General features: G+C 32.6%; 1 protein-coding gene across 1 annotated transcript in view; it reads left to right on the top strand.

Annotated features, from left to right (window-relative positions):
- The window catches only part of TRDN (triadin), a 389,767-nt gene that overhangs the window by 354,515 nt on the left and 18,687 nt on the right, over positions 1-16,565 (top strand). Inside the window, exons 33-37 of the mRNA XM_045499455.1 lie at positions 1,577-1,603; positions 2,369-2,407; positions 2,780-2,815; positions 3,586-3,630; positions 6,715-6,738. Of these exons, the coding sequence (XP_045355411.1) occupies positions 1,577-1,603; positions 2,369-2,407; positions 2,780-2,815; positions 3,586-3,630; positions 6,715-6,738 (171 nt within the window). The remainder of the gene's footprint in view (positions 1-1,576; positions 1,604-2,368; positions 2,408-2,779; positions 2,816-3,585; positions 3,631-6,714; positions 6,739-16,565) is intronic.

Below are 16,565 nucleotides of genomic sequence, written 5' to 3'. Positions count from 1 at the left end.
TTGACAAAGATTCTGATTGACAAAGAATAATGTGTATGTTGTGTTCATTTATCCTTGAACATGTCTTTATTGGGCACCTATTAGCACACTATACCAGGATATGTGAGAGAATGCCTACAATGTTTTCTGTTGTCATGCCTGTGTAATTAATACATTTACCATAATAATGCCTGTGTGGAAAATAGTGGTTGGGTCTTTCTTTTATGTACTTCCTTTTGTTTGTGAGGATGTATTGAGTAAACACAGTATGGAGATCCCTCTAATAGTTGCTTCTGAGTTCGGAAAATTTAGAACACATAATACCTGTCTCCAATTATTTAATTTTAAGTACATGAGCCTTTGATTATCTTACTTTTTGAAAGCCTGAAGGTGAATTGTTTTTAGTTTCAGAATCACTGTTTTATTTTGACATTCCAAGAAATAATACGAATATAACAGTTAATATAGTTTTGAAAATTTATGTTTTGTGTAATTTCATAAAAATGAAATTATTATGTATTAAATCATGACCCAGACTTTAACCTGGAGTAAAAATCTGTGCATTTCAATCTAGCAGCTATATCTAAAGTTTTGAAATGCCAAGGAATAGCTTGGTTCCTTAAAAGTATCACGACAGATTCCTTACAAATGCAGCAACAATTTTCTTATAAATGAATTTTATGTTAAAATATTAAATGTTGCCTTTGAGTTGGAGAAAATCTTTAGCACATCTAGTTTTTATTATTTCTATGGATATAAAGAGTATTGTAAAATTTAACAGTTGAAAGTCAAAACTAGAATGCTAATCCCTTGTAAATACTGTTTTGTTTATGACTCATTATTCATCTTTCATCTTCATTATTATAAAATATGTTAATCAATTTTTCTTGAATTTTTAATATAGCTTCCAGAAAAGTTATGGAAGACAAAATCAAATGTATCAGGTTTATAGAAAATGTTATCACTTTAAATGAATTGTGAGGAAAAATACATTTTAAAAACCTGCCATGTTATATTTTAAAATATTATAGGTCTATGAAATAGCTGAAAGAACAAAAAGAAAGGCTGGTTCTATATTATCATAAAGACAAGCAGCATTTTATTTCTTGTCTCACTACTCTGACAATAGTCACCATGAGCTGAATTTATTTCTGAGATGTTTTTCAGTCTCATCCCACGACCCCACCTATTACATTTAGTATAACTTCTTATATGTGTAGTGGCTTTATAAATATTCAATGAATAAATGCATGCACATATGTATGAAGATCAAGTTAAAAGTTTGTGAAACAGAGCTGTATAATTTGTAATTAAGAAAACTAAGCAAAGGACTTCAAACTGATTCATTCTACTATATAGAATTAGACTGTTTTAGATTCGTCTGTAGAGTAGATCTAATTTCAAAATAGATTTCTAGTTACAGTTTTCAGAGATATTAGTTACCAGTGTGTCTTTTCATTTTAAGTATATGTGTTTATTGTCATTACCGGTGGAATTTAATAGGATATACCTGGAGGTAAAGCTCAGTTGTATGCTACTGAAATACAAAATTATTCTTTCCTTTTCTTTTTCTATATATTCTTCTTTTTTTCTAAAGAAGAAACATCAGAAATCATAGAATCAGGTAAATATTTACTTTCCCAAAGGAGGTAACATAGATCAGTTGAAACAGATCTGTATGTAAATTTATCTTTATCTAGCTGTGTAACATTTAGGAAAATCCCTTACCCAGTTCAGCTTCCTGGTTTCCTCACCTATAAAACAGGCAAAATGACTTCCCAAAAGGCTTGCAACAGTTAAGTATTAAATAAGAAACATATGCAACATTCCCACTACATAATTACTTGTCACTCATTACATATTGATTTTCTTCTCACTCTTGTCTGATAAATATAGTTGAAGAAAATCATCAATCAACCAAAAGTGTTTTGAAAAGCCTGTGTCCGCTTTTGGTTTGGAGATATTTTGTGACTCTCATTGTTTTCAATCCATTGTTTTATTTATTGAGCACCCATAACACCAGTCAAATACTCATTTCCTTAAGAAAACAGTTGAAAATTCAGATTTTTTTCCTGTTGTTACTAGTTAACATTTAATAAATGAATGGCTTGCTTTAACTCTACTTCAAAGTACATTAAAAAAAAAGACAGAAAAAGGGAAGGGGCTCTGCCATACAGGTGACTGAATACAAGCTAAATAAACATAACAAAAATACCTATGTTCTCACACATGGGAGGTACCCTCTTCCTTCACATCTTGCAAAAGCAGAGATGTGAATCCCCTACACTTATGGGATTAAGTCCTATCTCCAACTGTTTACTTCAAGATTGAGTAAGAAACTCATGTTTTTTAAACTGATAATTTCTTGTTATTATATTTTCCCTCCTAGGGAAGAAGAAAATTGAAAAACCTGAAAAAGAAAGTAAAGGTAAAGATGACATTTAAAGACATATGCACCAAATTAACAATAAAAGCACAGAAATAAAAAAAACACAGAATTATGTAAATTATGCCACTTAAAAGCAATTCATGAAAATGTGGGCAGCGATTTTAAAGCATATATCAGAATTACAATTCACTATAGGATTTTCCATGCAAGAGGTGTAGATATCAGTTATTATTACATATGCAAAAAGAGAGAAATTTAGGTTCTGCTATTTCTAAATTAATACCATAGAATTCTTTTCATATAATACCTGAAGTGTGAATATTAACTACACAAAATTTAATTCCAAACCTTAGGAAGACCTATGAATAAATGTGATATATGATTCAAAATTACCTTCATTTTTTTCTACAGAAAAAACAGAAATGAAACATCTTAAAGAAGAAAAAGGTAATTTTTTAAAAGATTGAAAAGTGAAATGCAAAGCCCTGAAGCAAAAATATTTGAGTTGAGGATTATTTATATCACTTTAAAATAAAACTTTTATTTGTGTACATGATGAGAGCTAAGGTCATTTAAAAAAGAAATGTGGAAAATAATCAGTGGATATGTGGTAACGGCCATGGCAAAGGAACAGTGGATGGCAGGCCAGTCCCAACAAATATGTGTTGCACCATCGGTGAGCAACAAGTCTAGAAGCTGCATCACAAAGTTGCTATTTTTCTTAACATTGGGTGTATTTATTTGTAAAAGATAAAAGATAATATGATAATCACTGATTTTCAATGCAGGTATCTGAAAAAACTTGCAAAGACCTTAATTACCAGAGAAATATTCTATTGGATCAAGAAGAAAGCATTCTTAGACATATCGAAAAGATTGTTAATTATGAAAGAAGACAGATGTTTTCTTTTGTTTTTTAGTTTATCCTCAATTTCAGTTACTCAGGATGACCAATTGTTCGCAGATTCTAGTTAGTTTAAATACTGTAATCAGTGCAATCATGTTATACCCCTGTTTATGCAAACAAAACAATCTCTACTGGTGACGTTTATTTTTGTTAGATGTTAGAAGAGAAAAAATTTTTAAATCATCCTGAGAAAATATTTACAACATTTAAATATTCCCATTTTCCCAAAGCTTGGTTGAAGTGAGCCAAAATTTTTATGAAAATTCCCTTTAAAAATTTGTAGTTTAATTTACATTTTCCTTATCAACAGTCTCAACAAGAAAAGAAAGTCTTCAATCACACAATGTGACAAAAGGTAATCTTGAATCAACTTTGTAAATATTCAATTGCTAAGTTAGTATGGAGGTGCCTAAATTATGTTTGCATTAAAACTAAATTTTTTAAAGCAAAGAAGTCTAGCAGCTATACACTTCTGCTAGTAGCAGAAGTGGAGAGGTGGGAAATCTAGCAGGGAGTTTACATTTCAGTGTAAAAGTAGCCAACGTAAAGAAATCAAAACTATTAACAACATAAACATTCAATAGAATATTCTAGTACATACGAGAAGATAAATTTCTCTATTACAAAAGACTTTAGTAACATGCATAAGGTCAAAAATGATATAGTGGTAAAAATAGAGTAAGAATTATTTTATGTATTACATAAATACAGCCAAAATTATAAATACCTTTTTATTACCTAAACTTGGCCCTTTAAATTAATACAAGAAGTGGATGGTGGAGGGAAAATGCCAGCATGCACATGGAACGGAGGTGTCTTTTACCTAAAATAAGAACGACATGTTTTGGTGATTTGATCATCAAAAAACTACAAATGGATGTTATAACTGAATTATGCAATCCAAGTGATATAATTTTTAAAAATCTAATTAACTCGGGGTACCTGGGTGGCTCAGTTGGTTGGGTGTCCGACAGCGGTTCAGGTCATGATCTTAGGCTGGGGAGTTCAAGCCCCACGTCAGGCTCTGTGCTGACAGCTCAGAGCCTGGAGCCTGCGTCAGATCCTGTGTCTCCCTCTCTCTCTGCTCCTCCCCTACACGTGTTCTGTCTTTCTCTCTCTCTCTCTCTCAAAAATAAACATTAAAAAAAAGAATTTAAAAATATAAAAATAAATAAAAAATAAAATTAAAAAATCTAATTAACTCAAAAGGTAATGGTATTTAAATATTTTAAATTTTTTTTTCAACGTTCATTTATTTTTGGGACAGAGAGAGACAGAGCATGAATGGGGGAGGGGCAGAGAGAGAGGGAGACACAGAATCGGAAACAGGCTCCAGGCTCTGAGCCATCAGCCCAGAGCCCGACGAGGGGCTCGAACTCATGGACCGCGAGATCGTGACCTGGCTGAAGTCGGACGCTTAACCGACTGCGCCACCCAGGCGCCCTTTTTTTTTTTTTTAATTTTTTTTTTAAATATTTTAAATTTTAAGGTGCTAAGTAAACATGCCATAACTGAACAATTATATTCATTCATAGCAAATATATACATCTCTAGTGTGTGGAGAGAGGAAATGAGTCTTGTTTTTTACTGGTTCCTTCTTTCTGCTTAGTGTATTATGTACGCCTGAAATGACGTACTGAAAGGACATAGCTACATATAAAATTTAGACATATAGTCATTAGTAATTTAGACATATAATTATCAGTCATACTAGATGGTAAAATTTAGATTAAGAACAAACCAAATCTGTAGAAGTATAAAGGGCCATAAATTTTATATCTCAACTTTCTTAACTTTTAAAATATTGCCTAGCATTTTTTAGGATAATTAGCCAGAAGAATGAGAAGATATGTTATTTAAAAAACCCACTGGTACATCCTTTCCTAACTAATCCTATTCATTTAATCCTTAGAACAGGCCCAATTATGCCCAATTTAAAGATAAGGTAAATGCGATAAAGGAACATCTAACATCTCAGAGTGTTTACCTGGTAGAGACAGGATTTGGCTCAAAGTAAATATGACGCCAAAGACTTAACGGTTAAATCCATTCGATCCCACTTCCCTACTCTATCACACTGTGGCATATACAGGAATCAGGGCAGCCCAAAGAAAAATTGTACCCCTAAAGGAAAAAATGTTTCCAAGAGAGTGGTAACTCCCTTGTTACCCCACTGTGTGAGTCCATCATTTCCAAGATCTTTATATTATGAAAACACAGAAGGGACAAATTATTATATATGAAAGCACAAGACTAACCTGGAGCCTGTTGATTCTTATTCATTCCTTCATCCAACAGATAATTCATTGTATTTCAGTAAATGTTTACTGTACTCCTTTTTAAGTTCTTGTCTTTTAGTCAGTGATAGTATTTTTAAAGGAAAAATAATAACACATGAGCCTTACTGAAGTATTTTTTCTAAATTATTTTGTGTTTTGAATACATGAGGTATGCAGCTGTAATATAACTAAATCCATAAGTATCTCAAATGAAAAAAAAATTTTCTAAAAACCTTTCTATTGGCATTAACCACTTTCGGTAAATTTATAATCCCTAGGTTTATACTAAAAACTCTGCAAGTCTCAAAGTAAATCATTTAATGCAGATTCCTTTAAAAATTTATGTTTTCAAGTCTGGCCCTTTAAATTAGACTAATGTTGGGATGGTAGCTATACTTGTGATGAACACAGCATAATTATAAACTTGTCAAATCAGCAAGTTATACACCTGAAACTTGTAAGATTATGTGTCAACTATACTAAGGAAAAAAAATAGACTAATAGTACAATGTAGATGTTACCAATCTTTTTTTTCTTTCCAAGAAGTTAGAATATCTGTTACAGTATTTGGTATTTGGGACAATCATCTCACTTTATATTTTTGTCCTACATACATACACTTTAATGTAGAAAGATACTACTTTGAAGAATTATAGTCTCTCATTGAAACTAGGCAAATGGTTATGAAAAATTAAACTGATTTTGCTTTTTTAGGTTTAGTTATTCATCATTATTACCTTTGAAAGGAAAATAATTCTTAATGATACATTTTATGGAATTTGGAAACTTAAACAAATATTTACATTAATTACATCATACAAAGTAATTTTATTCAACTTAGTTATAATTAAAGTTGAACCAAAACACTTAATTTAACAAGAATCCTGCTGATTTTAGTAAGCGTTTAAAATGTAAACATGTTGTAACATCTATAATAATTAAGAGCTTTTATTATATTTCACATAAAAACAATTAATACACTCAAAGACCCATGTTCTCAGGCAATAGTTATATTCTTACATTACATTAAGCAATAAGAAAGTCAAAAGATGTGAGATACTTTCATGTAGTCCATCAATGTATAATTTCTTTGCATTTTATCAGAGTTAAACGAAACTTTTTTTCTTCTTTTTTTTTTTTTTTTTTTTTTTTTTTTTTAGCAGAAAAACCTGCAAGAGTATCAAGTAAGTACTGCTTGTATTGATGATAAATTCTCTTTGGCATGCAGTATAAATTTCCAGCTGAAACTCATAAAATATTTATACTTTTAATGTGTTCAGAGACTGAGTCATTTCATACTAAACCCTCTGACAGAAATTTAACTTTTAAACTTAGTTATGTTGAAACTTAAAAAACTATGTTATTTGAAATAACTTGTAACAGAAATAATTGATCGTGTTCTCAAGCCTGAAGATTAAAGTGACTTGCATTCAAATACATTAATTTTTTTCAGTGATTGAAGCAAAATGAAATAAAATAATCCTGTATCTGCCTTCAACTTTCAATCACTAAAGATTTGCTGTAGAGTACATATGATTGAGCAATAATGTTTTATTTGCTGGTATTTTCTAATGGTTGTTAACTTAAATATAATTATATATCTGAGAAGAATAACATAGCTAAGAATGGATCTAAGCTCATATATCATAAACAGACAAAGTTCTCAGAAAACCCTCTCTAAAATATCAATTTCTAGGTACCCAAAGGCATTCTAAATAGATACAATACAACTTTAAATTTTCCTGTAAGTTCCTAAAAATTCTGAGAGATAGGAATTTTCCCTCCCATGTTTTCTGATTTTTAAAAAAGTCATTTTAAATCGATGCTGTCTAGTGCAATTTCATGTGAACAACACATGTAATTTTAAATTTTCTGGTAAATACATTAAAAGGATAAAAAGAAACATGTTAAAATAATTTTAATGTTTATTTAAATATTTATATAAATATTATTTCATTATGTATCAATATAGAACACATTGATAGTTTACACTGTTTTTTGAAATCTTGTGGTGTGTGTCTGTGTTTTACACTTAGCACATTTCAGTCCATACTAGTCACATTTCAGTACCCCAAAGCCCCATGTGGTTAGTGGCAACTACATTGGACAGAGCAGATCTTAATATTTCTTGAGCATTTCTGCTGTACACGCTACATCGTTAGTATTGAGGACAGTATAAGACAATCATCAAATGTGGTACCTGCCACATCTCTCATTTGAACCTCTTTGACAGCAAGTAATAGAACTCCACATGGACTTACTTCAGGGATTTAAAAAAAGAAGAATAACAAGGGTGTAGAATTGTGTCACTGATGCAAGGGCAGAGCTTCCAGCTGATACTCAAGAAAGCCCTCTGAAACCATTCCACTCCACACTCTTTCCTTATACCCAAAGGTAGTCAGGGCAGACTTCATGAAGGAAGTGATTACAAAATTTATAATTTGAAGAATGGTTAGGTTTGAATAACTGGAAAAAGACTGAAATAAATGTAAAGGAAAAACTCACTTCCCCTGTGTTTCTTCTGCACTCTTACAGAAGTACCACGCTCCCGGCACTTCCTACACTAGATATATGGGGGGTTTTTGTTTTGTTTTGTTTTGTTTCCACACCAAGAAATTCTCTGTGATGCCAGCTTGGTGTCATACAATTTCAGTCACTTCTGACACTAACTGGGTTTAGCACAGTCCCCATAGGTTAACGGCTTAGTCTCACAAGACTCCTCCCCATTCCTGTTGCCAATTGTTAAGTAGTAGGTCCCCAGGTTATTCATAGTTTCCATCCAACATGGCTACAAATCAGAGGTTCTCATGACTTCCTCCCTTGAATTCAATTATTTGCTAGAACATCTAACAGAACTCAGAGAAACAATTACATTTACTAGTTTATTATATAATAAAGGATATGATAAAGGATACAGATGAACAGCCAGATGAAGAAATACATAGGGCAAAGTCTGAAAGGGTCCCAAGCACAGAAACTTCTGCCCCTGTGGAGTTGGGGTAAGCCACTTTCCTTGTATGTAGATGGGTTTACTTGAACCGTATACTTGAATCCCATACTTGAGAGAATTTTTAATGGAGGCTTTATACATAGGCATGATTGATTGTAAACTCCATCTCCAGTCCCCTTCCCCTTCCTGGAGGATGGGGAGTGGGGCTGAAAGTTTCAGGCTTCTAATCGTGGCTTGGTATTTTTGGTGACCAGCCCCCATCCAGGAGCCCACCAAGCATTTGCCTCATTGGCAAATCTATCACCTAGTAGATTCTAAGGGATTTAGAAACTCTATGCCAGGAACCAGGGGCAGAAACCAATATATATATATCAAAGTCAGCAACCAAGAAAACTTGGTATAAGGGCAACTAAAAGACAAGTTAGCTGAAGTTAAGGGCTAGTGTCAGAAAGCAGTGGAGGTAAGGACATGTAGGGTTAAAATATGAGGTAGAAATCCTGCAGGCCAAAGGACTTTGGACCTACTGCCACAGAAAACTGTGGTTTACTTTATATAAGGGAGTAAAAAGGAGGGAATTGTTGGGAAGAAATAAGTGTAAATAAGTAAATGAGAAATAAGAATAGTAACTGAAAACAGTGTGATGAAAAAATGTCTACTTTTTTTATGGATCATATGAGATAAATGTCCAATGACATCATGAGATGATACATTTTAATAAATTGGTTGCTATGCATATGAATATTATATTCTCTATAGAACATATTTTTATCAGGCTTTTTTGGAGGCAATCATCAAAAACTTCAGTTATTTATCTAAAAAAACATACTGAAGATAATTTAAAGATTCATTGTCCTTTTTCTCAACCCATTTTCAGCATTATGTCCATGTGTATTTATTTTTGGTCAGACTTCTTATTTATCTTTCAGTCTTTTCTTTGTCTTTCATAAGGGAGGTTCACAAATAGCTTTTGCTTTGAGCCCAGACTTGCACGCACATTCTCTAACTCCACGCTGGTGCCTGCATGTCTTGTCTTCTGGGTGGCTTTTCTGCTTTGGCACTGGAAGCACAGAGACTGCCCTTCTCTCCTGGGTCTTTTGGTTGGGAAGGAAGGGTGCTAATGTGTGGAAAAGGATTAGTGTAATACAGAAGGGGGTATTTCTTCCTGAATTCTGGTTCACTCTGCTTGAGATGCTTGAGATCATCCCAGTGGACTGGATTCTCAAATATCTGGGGTTTTATTATAGGCATAAAGAAGATGCTGATAAGAATCAGCAATACACAAATATCTCTCTATGACATCAGTGAAAGTAACATTGCAAAATCAAAATTTCCATGATTCATAGGCAATTATGGTTTAAATTGATGCTTGCTTTTGTGGGTTTATTTTTTGTAAGGATGTAGCTTTCTGATTCTAAATATCCATTTGATTTTCATTCTGTATATTTTCTATAGATATGGCAATTATATAATGAATTATTTACTTTCCATAGAATTCTGAAGAAGACATCAAGGAATGTTAAGTTGTATTATATTTAAGATATATTACCCTACAAATTAAAAGCAAAATAAACGCATTTTTGAATTTTAAATGGCCCAACCAGTTGATATTATTTTAAGTCTTTTGAGAAAATTTTTTTCTGAAAAATATAAATAACTGTACATCCAAAAGCATTACTCCCCAGGAAGTTTCCCAAAGGCAAAATATGAAATAAAACAGAGGACTGAAAACATACATTATCATAAGGCAAATAGTGCCAAGGGAAGACTAGCACCTAGTGGAATTGCAAGGCTCTTGATGTAGCTGAGACATATACAGTATACTTATAACAATGGGTGTGGGGATATCAAAGACAAAGATTTTATAGAAGCCCATAGTTATTTTGTTTTTATTATCTGGTAGACAACATTTGAGTAAAGAGAGGTTGGCTTCCCCTTAAAATTAGTATTTTAAAAGAAGTGATGCAGTAAGAACATTTCTCGAGATGCTTCTATGTGGAAATTTAACTTTAGCATCTTTTCCTATAACATTTTTCTTTGAACATGAGCATTTTCCCATCAGCAACTCAACAAAATTATCTGCATAGACCGGTTTGGGATCATCATAAAGCCTCTGAGATCTAATTTTGATATCAAAGATAATGAATTTAATTTTTAAGGACATACTAATAAAAAATATTTTATAGAAGTTAATTACTTTTTAAGGACACTTCAAACAAGACTGGCCAGGGTTTCCATGTTTTAGGCAACTTCCTTTATAGCTTACATTTGTGATTTGCTTTATAAAGCTTTCTAACTTTTAAAATACTCATTCATTTCTTCGTTTTGCATTTTTTCTTTTTACGTAAATATGATATATTAATGAGTAATTTGCATCAATATTACAGTTTGGTGAATATTTTAGATATCAGAATTAAGCCATTTTGGACATTTATCTAAAATTTAAGCACAAGGTGCTTAAAAATTAAACAAGGATGTAAAAGCTTATAGCCTTTCTTGATTTACACATTTGATATAACTTATGTTAAAGACTTCTTTTAAAAGAATCTAATTAAACATAACTAAAGTATAACATTTATCATAATAAAAGTGTAGCCTATTTTGTATTGATTATATGTCCCTGCATTGAAAATTTTCAAGAATTTCAAAAATCCAGAATTTACTAATAGGTATGTAATTCCCATTTGAAAGAATATTTCACTTTTTGAGACAAACTATTAATAAGTCTGTGAATTATAAAATTAAAATCTAGTGACATAAAGAACTAATTTTCATAAATTCTTAAACACAAGAAAAATATGCTTTGCTTTATGATGATATTATATATAGTTGCCTTTTATAAATAATGAAATTAATGAATAAAATGATTGAATTCAACCTAAAAGTCTTCTGATGGTTAATTCATGTCTAAATCAATTTATGTCATCGAAGACTAATTAAGTTGATTTTTTTCCTAATTTTATCACTTGTTGGTCTCTCATATATATGAAACTATAGGACATATTCTGAGATTTTCTCTTAATGGTATGTTCTCAGATTCATAAGTGTTTTTGTATAGTTATAGTTTATTCATTTTTATTACTGTATAGTATATTACTTTGTAAATATACACATTATAATCTATTCTACTATCATTAAATATTTGCTTTACTCCGAATTTATTTAAGATTTTTCTGTGTTTATTTTTAGATATCTTAATGTGGATGTTTATTTTATTAGTCTCTACCTTTCTCCTTTACTAATATAAGCATATAAGGCAGTGAGTTTAAATGCTATTTCAGCAACATCCCACAAGCTTTTATATGCAATATTTTCATTATCGTTCTGTTGCGAGTATACCTTAATTCCATCAACATAAATTCTTTAACTAGCATTTTACATGGAAATTTTAAAACTTGTTTTTCAATTTCCAAACCTGTGGGGATTGTAAAGATCATCCTCTTTTAACCAATGCCTAATTTAATTATATAGTGGTTACAGAAAATGGTCTCCTCTTTAAAATACGTTGAGCTTTATCTTACAAACAAATATATTTGTTTTAGTAGGTATTCCATATTTCATCCAGAATAATGTGCATTTTCTAATGGTTGGAAGCATGATCCTATATTGATTAAGATTCATTGTTTTTCAATTACCCTTTATCTTCATTAATTTTTTGAATAATAGAAGTATCAATAATTGGATAAACTATATTAAAATCTTCCTCCAAGATGGAAAATTTTCAGTTTATCCCTGTAGTTTTATCAATTTTTATGTTAGGAGCTGTTTTATACATTTTATCCAAGCTTTATGTATCTTTCTGGTGAATTGAACATTTATCTTTACATAGTAACTTCTATATTCCATATAATGACCTTTTTTAAGTAAAGTGTATCTGATATTATTATAATTACTCCAGCTTTCTTTTGGTTAGTATTTTATCAGAATTTTTTATTAAAAACTTTTATTTTATGTCTTTTCATGACATTTTGTTTTAGATATCTCTTTAGTAAATAACATAAAGTTAAAATTTACTCTTTCTTTATCCAGTACAATGGCCTTCACTTTTAATCTGATGAATTTCAACTACTCACATTAGTTGTGATTATTAATATTTTAGGTCTAGTTCTTACCATCTTGCTTGTTTTATATTTCTCATGTTCTCTAAACACTTCTTCATATTTTTTCTTGTCCGTTACAAAATTGAGTGTTTTTTCCCTTTAAATATATTTTTATTTTCTGTTTTCTAATATCTACCCATCTGGAAAGACAACACTCTATTTCTCTTACTTCAGCCGTGACCCTTGAAATTTTACTATGCACATTTAAAGAATAAAATTACTATAAAACACCCTCCCCCAGGGCGCCTGAGTGGCTCAGTCGGTTAAGCGTCTGACTTCGGCTAAGGTTATGATCTCACAGTCTGTGAGTTCGAGCCCCTGCGTAGGGCTCTGTGCTGACAGCTCAGAGGCTGGAGCCTGCTTCCGATTTTGTGTCTCCCTCTCTCTCTGGCCCGCCCCCACTCACACTCTGTCTCTTTCTCTCTCTCTCACAAATAAATAAACGTTAAAAAAAAAAAAAAACCAACACCCTCTTCCAAACAAGAGAAGGATGCTACATTTAAATTTCATCACATCTAAACCTGATTTACATGCTAATTTTGTTCAATAGTTGAATTATAACCTTTAAAAGAATCTGAATGTCAAATTGTATTAGTATTATTTTTCAACGTGTGTCTATCTTCACCTACAGATTTCTCAGTTACATTGCTACCATCTCTCTCACATCTCTGACTTTTCCTTCAACATCATGCTTCTTTAGCATCTCCTTCTCTAGAAGCGTCTTGAGCAAAGACCTATTGGTGGAAAGTGTTCTCAGGTTTTATTTATGTGACAATGTCTTTAAATCATCCTTATTGTCGAAAGCCTTTTGCTAAGCACAAGATCTAGGTCACCAGTTAGGCACTCTGATTACTTTGAGTACATCATGTCACTGTATTGTTTTCTCTTCCTCCACTAGGGTAGAGGAATTCTGTTACCAGTTGAATTGTCATTCCTTCCATATGACCTATCCTTTCTCTCTGTCTTCTTATATATTTTTTCTTTGCCCTTGATCCACTGCAGACTCACTATAGTTTATGGAGTGAGAGCTTCTTTTTATTGTGAAATTTTTCCAGGGCACATGGAGTCATTTTTCTTTCCTTTGCCACTTTGGAGAATTCATAACCATTATTTCTTCAAATATTACTATTTTTTCCTTGTGCTCATTATTAATGTGTTAGGTATGCACATTTTTCTTCTTTCAACATCTCTTTCTAATTTTTCATCTCCTCATTTCTCCATGATGTATTTAGTGTAATTTGATCAGTCTTAACATACATTCACTAATTATTTCTTCAGTTCTATATGTTATTTTACCCATCCAGTGAGATTTTATATAATTTATATTTTATTATAATAGTTATTTTTCAAATCTTACTGGTTATTTTAATAATCTATTGTTTGTCCTTATTTTTGAATTAATATTTTAATTCTTAGAAGATTTATATATATATTAAAGTTCAAGTTTGAAAAATTGAATATCTGAAGTACCTTGTGATATAAATGTGTTTGTTGTTTCTTCAGGCTCTCCCTTATGAAGGCTTTTTTCCTTCTGTGATTGGAACTTTGATTATGAGCTCATAGTTTTATTTTATTTCCCTCACTTTTATCTAAAATTATCTTTCTTTCTCTCCATTGTCCCTATCTTGCTCAACTTTTATTCCACCCCTAGTAGTGTCTTACCATTTGTGGGATTCTGTCCTGCAAGTGAACCCTGGCTCATAAGTTCCCCAGGGGTCACAGGGTACCAGATGGTACCAGCACTCACACTTCGTGGTGAACCCTTTATGCTTACCTGCTCTGGGACTGGGCAAAGCCCTTCCCAGGTTCAGCTGATGATCTCAAGTTGTCATTACTCACTTTTCAGAAAATGCCTATTGGCTGTTTGGGGGTTTCCTGTTTGGGGTGTCTCTCAGACTCCCTATTGCCTTCCTCTCCTTCCTTCTCCGCAGATGCTAATACCTGGTAGGTTTCTGACTGTTTCAGTCCACATTTCTAGGGCTCATTTCAGTTTGTTTTAAATACTGTCCATGGGTTCCACTCTCTGTTTTTACAAGGGGATTTGAAGCAGATTTAAATACTGTGTTGTTGCTATCTTCTCCAAATCACCTGGGGCACTTATATTTTTGTCCCACCATCTCTGGCTTAACAAAGGCTCACAGCCTATGCACCCCTACTTTGCTCCTTGCACACTTAGTTTTTGAGTTCTTGTTTTACTATAAGCACTTGTCCACAGGGTGACCTCACCGTTCGTGGATCAGCAGGTGTTCTTTTTCTCCTCTTGCAACAGAAGGGAAGATTCTGGAAGTTTCCTTTGTCTCCTCTGAGCCCAGCACTTCAACAAAAAGTATGATTTTGTAGCGAATATTGTCTATCGTGTTCTCAGAATTAGAGTCCAAGAGTTGTTTTTTTTAATGTTATCCCCAAACCTTGTTTTAACAAGATTCATGCCTTACTTGCTTAAATTAAAAAGTGAAACTCTGATGTTCTTTTTCTGGGCAATTGTATAAAATTTATTATTAAAACTTTATACAATCCTTAATCATAGAAATATAAATTTTATCTTCTTTAGAAAATCCATTCTTGGGTCTCCTGGGTGGCGCAGTCGGTTAAGCGTCCGACTTCAGCCAGGTCATGATCTCGCGGTCCGTGAGTTCGAGCCCCGCGTCGGGCTCTGGGCTGATGACTCAGAGCCTGGAGCCTGTTTCCGATTCTGTGTCTCCCTCTCTCTCTGACCCTCCCCCGTTCATGCTCTGTCTCTCTCTGTCCCAAAAATAAATAAACGTTGAAAAAAAAAATTAAAAAAAAAATCCATTCTTAGTTAATACAAATATGCACAAGCCTTTGAAAAAGAAAAATATGCTTTCTTATAGTGTTTAGGTTAAAGTTTCTATTAGGACATATGTTTTTTTCCTAAATAGCATAATTTTATACAATGACTCACTTGTTTGTTTTGTTTTGTTTTGGGACACTTGTTGGGATGGAATATTATTGGAGATCACTTGTTGGAATGGAATGCTAATGAATATTAACATCAATGTAGTTGTTGTTAAAAACAAATTATCACCAAATTCATGATAGAAATACAGATGTTATCATTGGGTAGTGGCTGATAACAGGGAAACTGTTTTAAAATTTGTGTAAACTTGGGAAATCTACATAACATCTCTGTGCTTAGTAGTCTTATTTTTAAAATGTGTATAATAATAGGGGTGCCTGGGTGGCTCAGTTGGTTAAGCGTCCAACTTCAGCTCAGGTCATGATTTCATGGTTTGTGAGTTCAAGCCCCGCATTGGGCTCTGTTCTGATGGTTCAGACCCCGGAGGCCACTTCAGATTCTGTGTGTCTCTCTCTCTGCCTCTCCCCTGCTCATGCTCTGTCTCTCTCAAAAATAAATAAATACTAAAAAAACTGATAATAAAATGTGGATAATAATAATATTACCTCATAGAAATTCTGGGTAGAGATAAATAAGATAAAATAGAAGGTGCATAAATAATAATTGGTGTCTATTAAGTATTTATTAATTGGCATCCATGGGAATGAGGATGACAATGATGGTAATAATTATGGCATGATAATGTGTTACTTTTCCTGGGTAGGAACAGGTTTCGCTTATTAAGCTTTTGTGTCAAAATGGATACCATAATAAGAAAAAAATCATAATGGGAAAAAACATCTCACTCGTTTTTGGGTGGATTTAAAACAATGCCACTTTTTAGAGCAAGGGTGATTATACTTATGGAAATTTTGTTTCAGGAGAAAAAGAATGGAGCAGTAACTTGGTTGAAGCCTTCTAAATAGGGACAGCTTCCTTGCTTACTCTCTCTGATAACTTGTTCTGCTAGACCTTAGAGCGAGTCTGTGTATAAGGCACATTTGGTGAAATGTTTGTCACTGTTGATTATTAGTCTTTGGGTACCAGCAATGTGGCCTCATTCATTTATTGGTGATGTTAAGTTGTTCTGACATGGCCCTCAAGACA

This window comes from Leopardus geoffroyi, chromosome B2 (genome assembly GCF_018350155.1).
Source record: "Leopardus geoffroyi isolate Oge1 chromosome B2, O.geoffroyi_Oge1_pat1.0, whole genome shotgun sequence".
NCBI classification, from domain to species: domain Eukaryota; kingdom Metazoa; phylum Chordata; class Mammalia; order Carnivora; family Felidae; genus Leopardus; species Leopardus geoffroyi.
The sequence above is the reverse complement of the archived record's forward strand: the minus strand, read 5'-3'. Positions and strand labels throughout refer to the sequence as shown.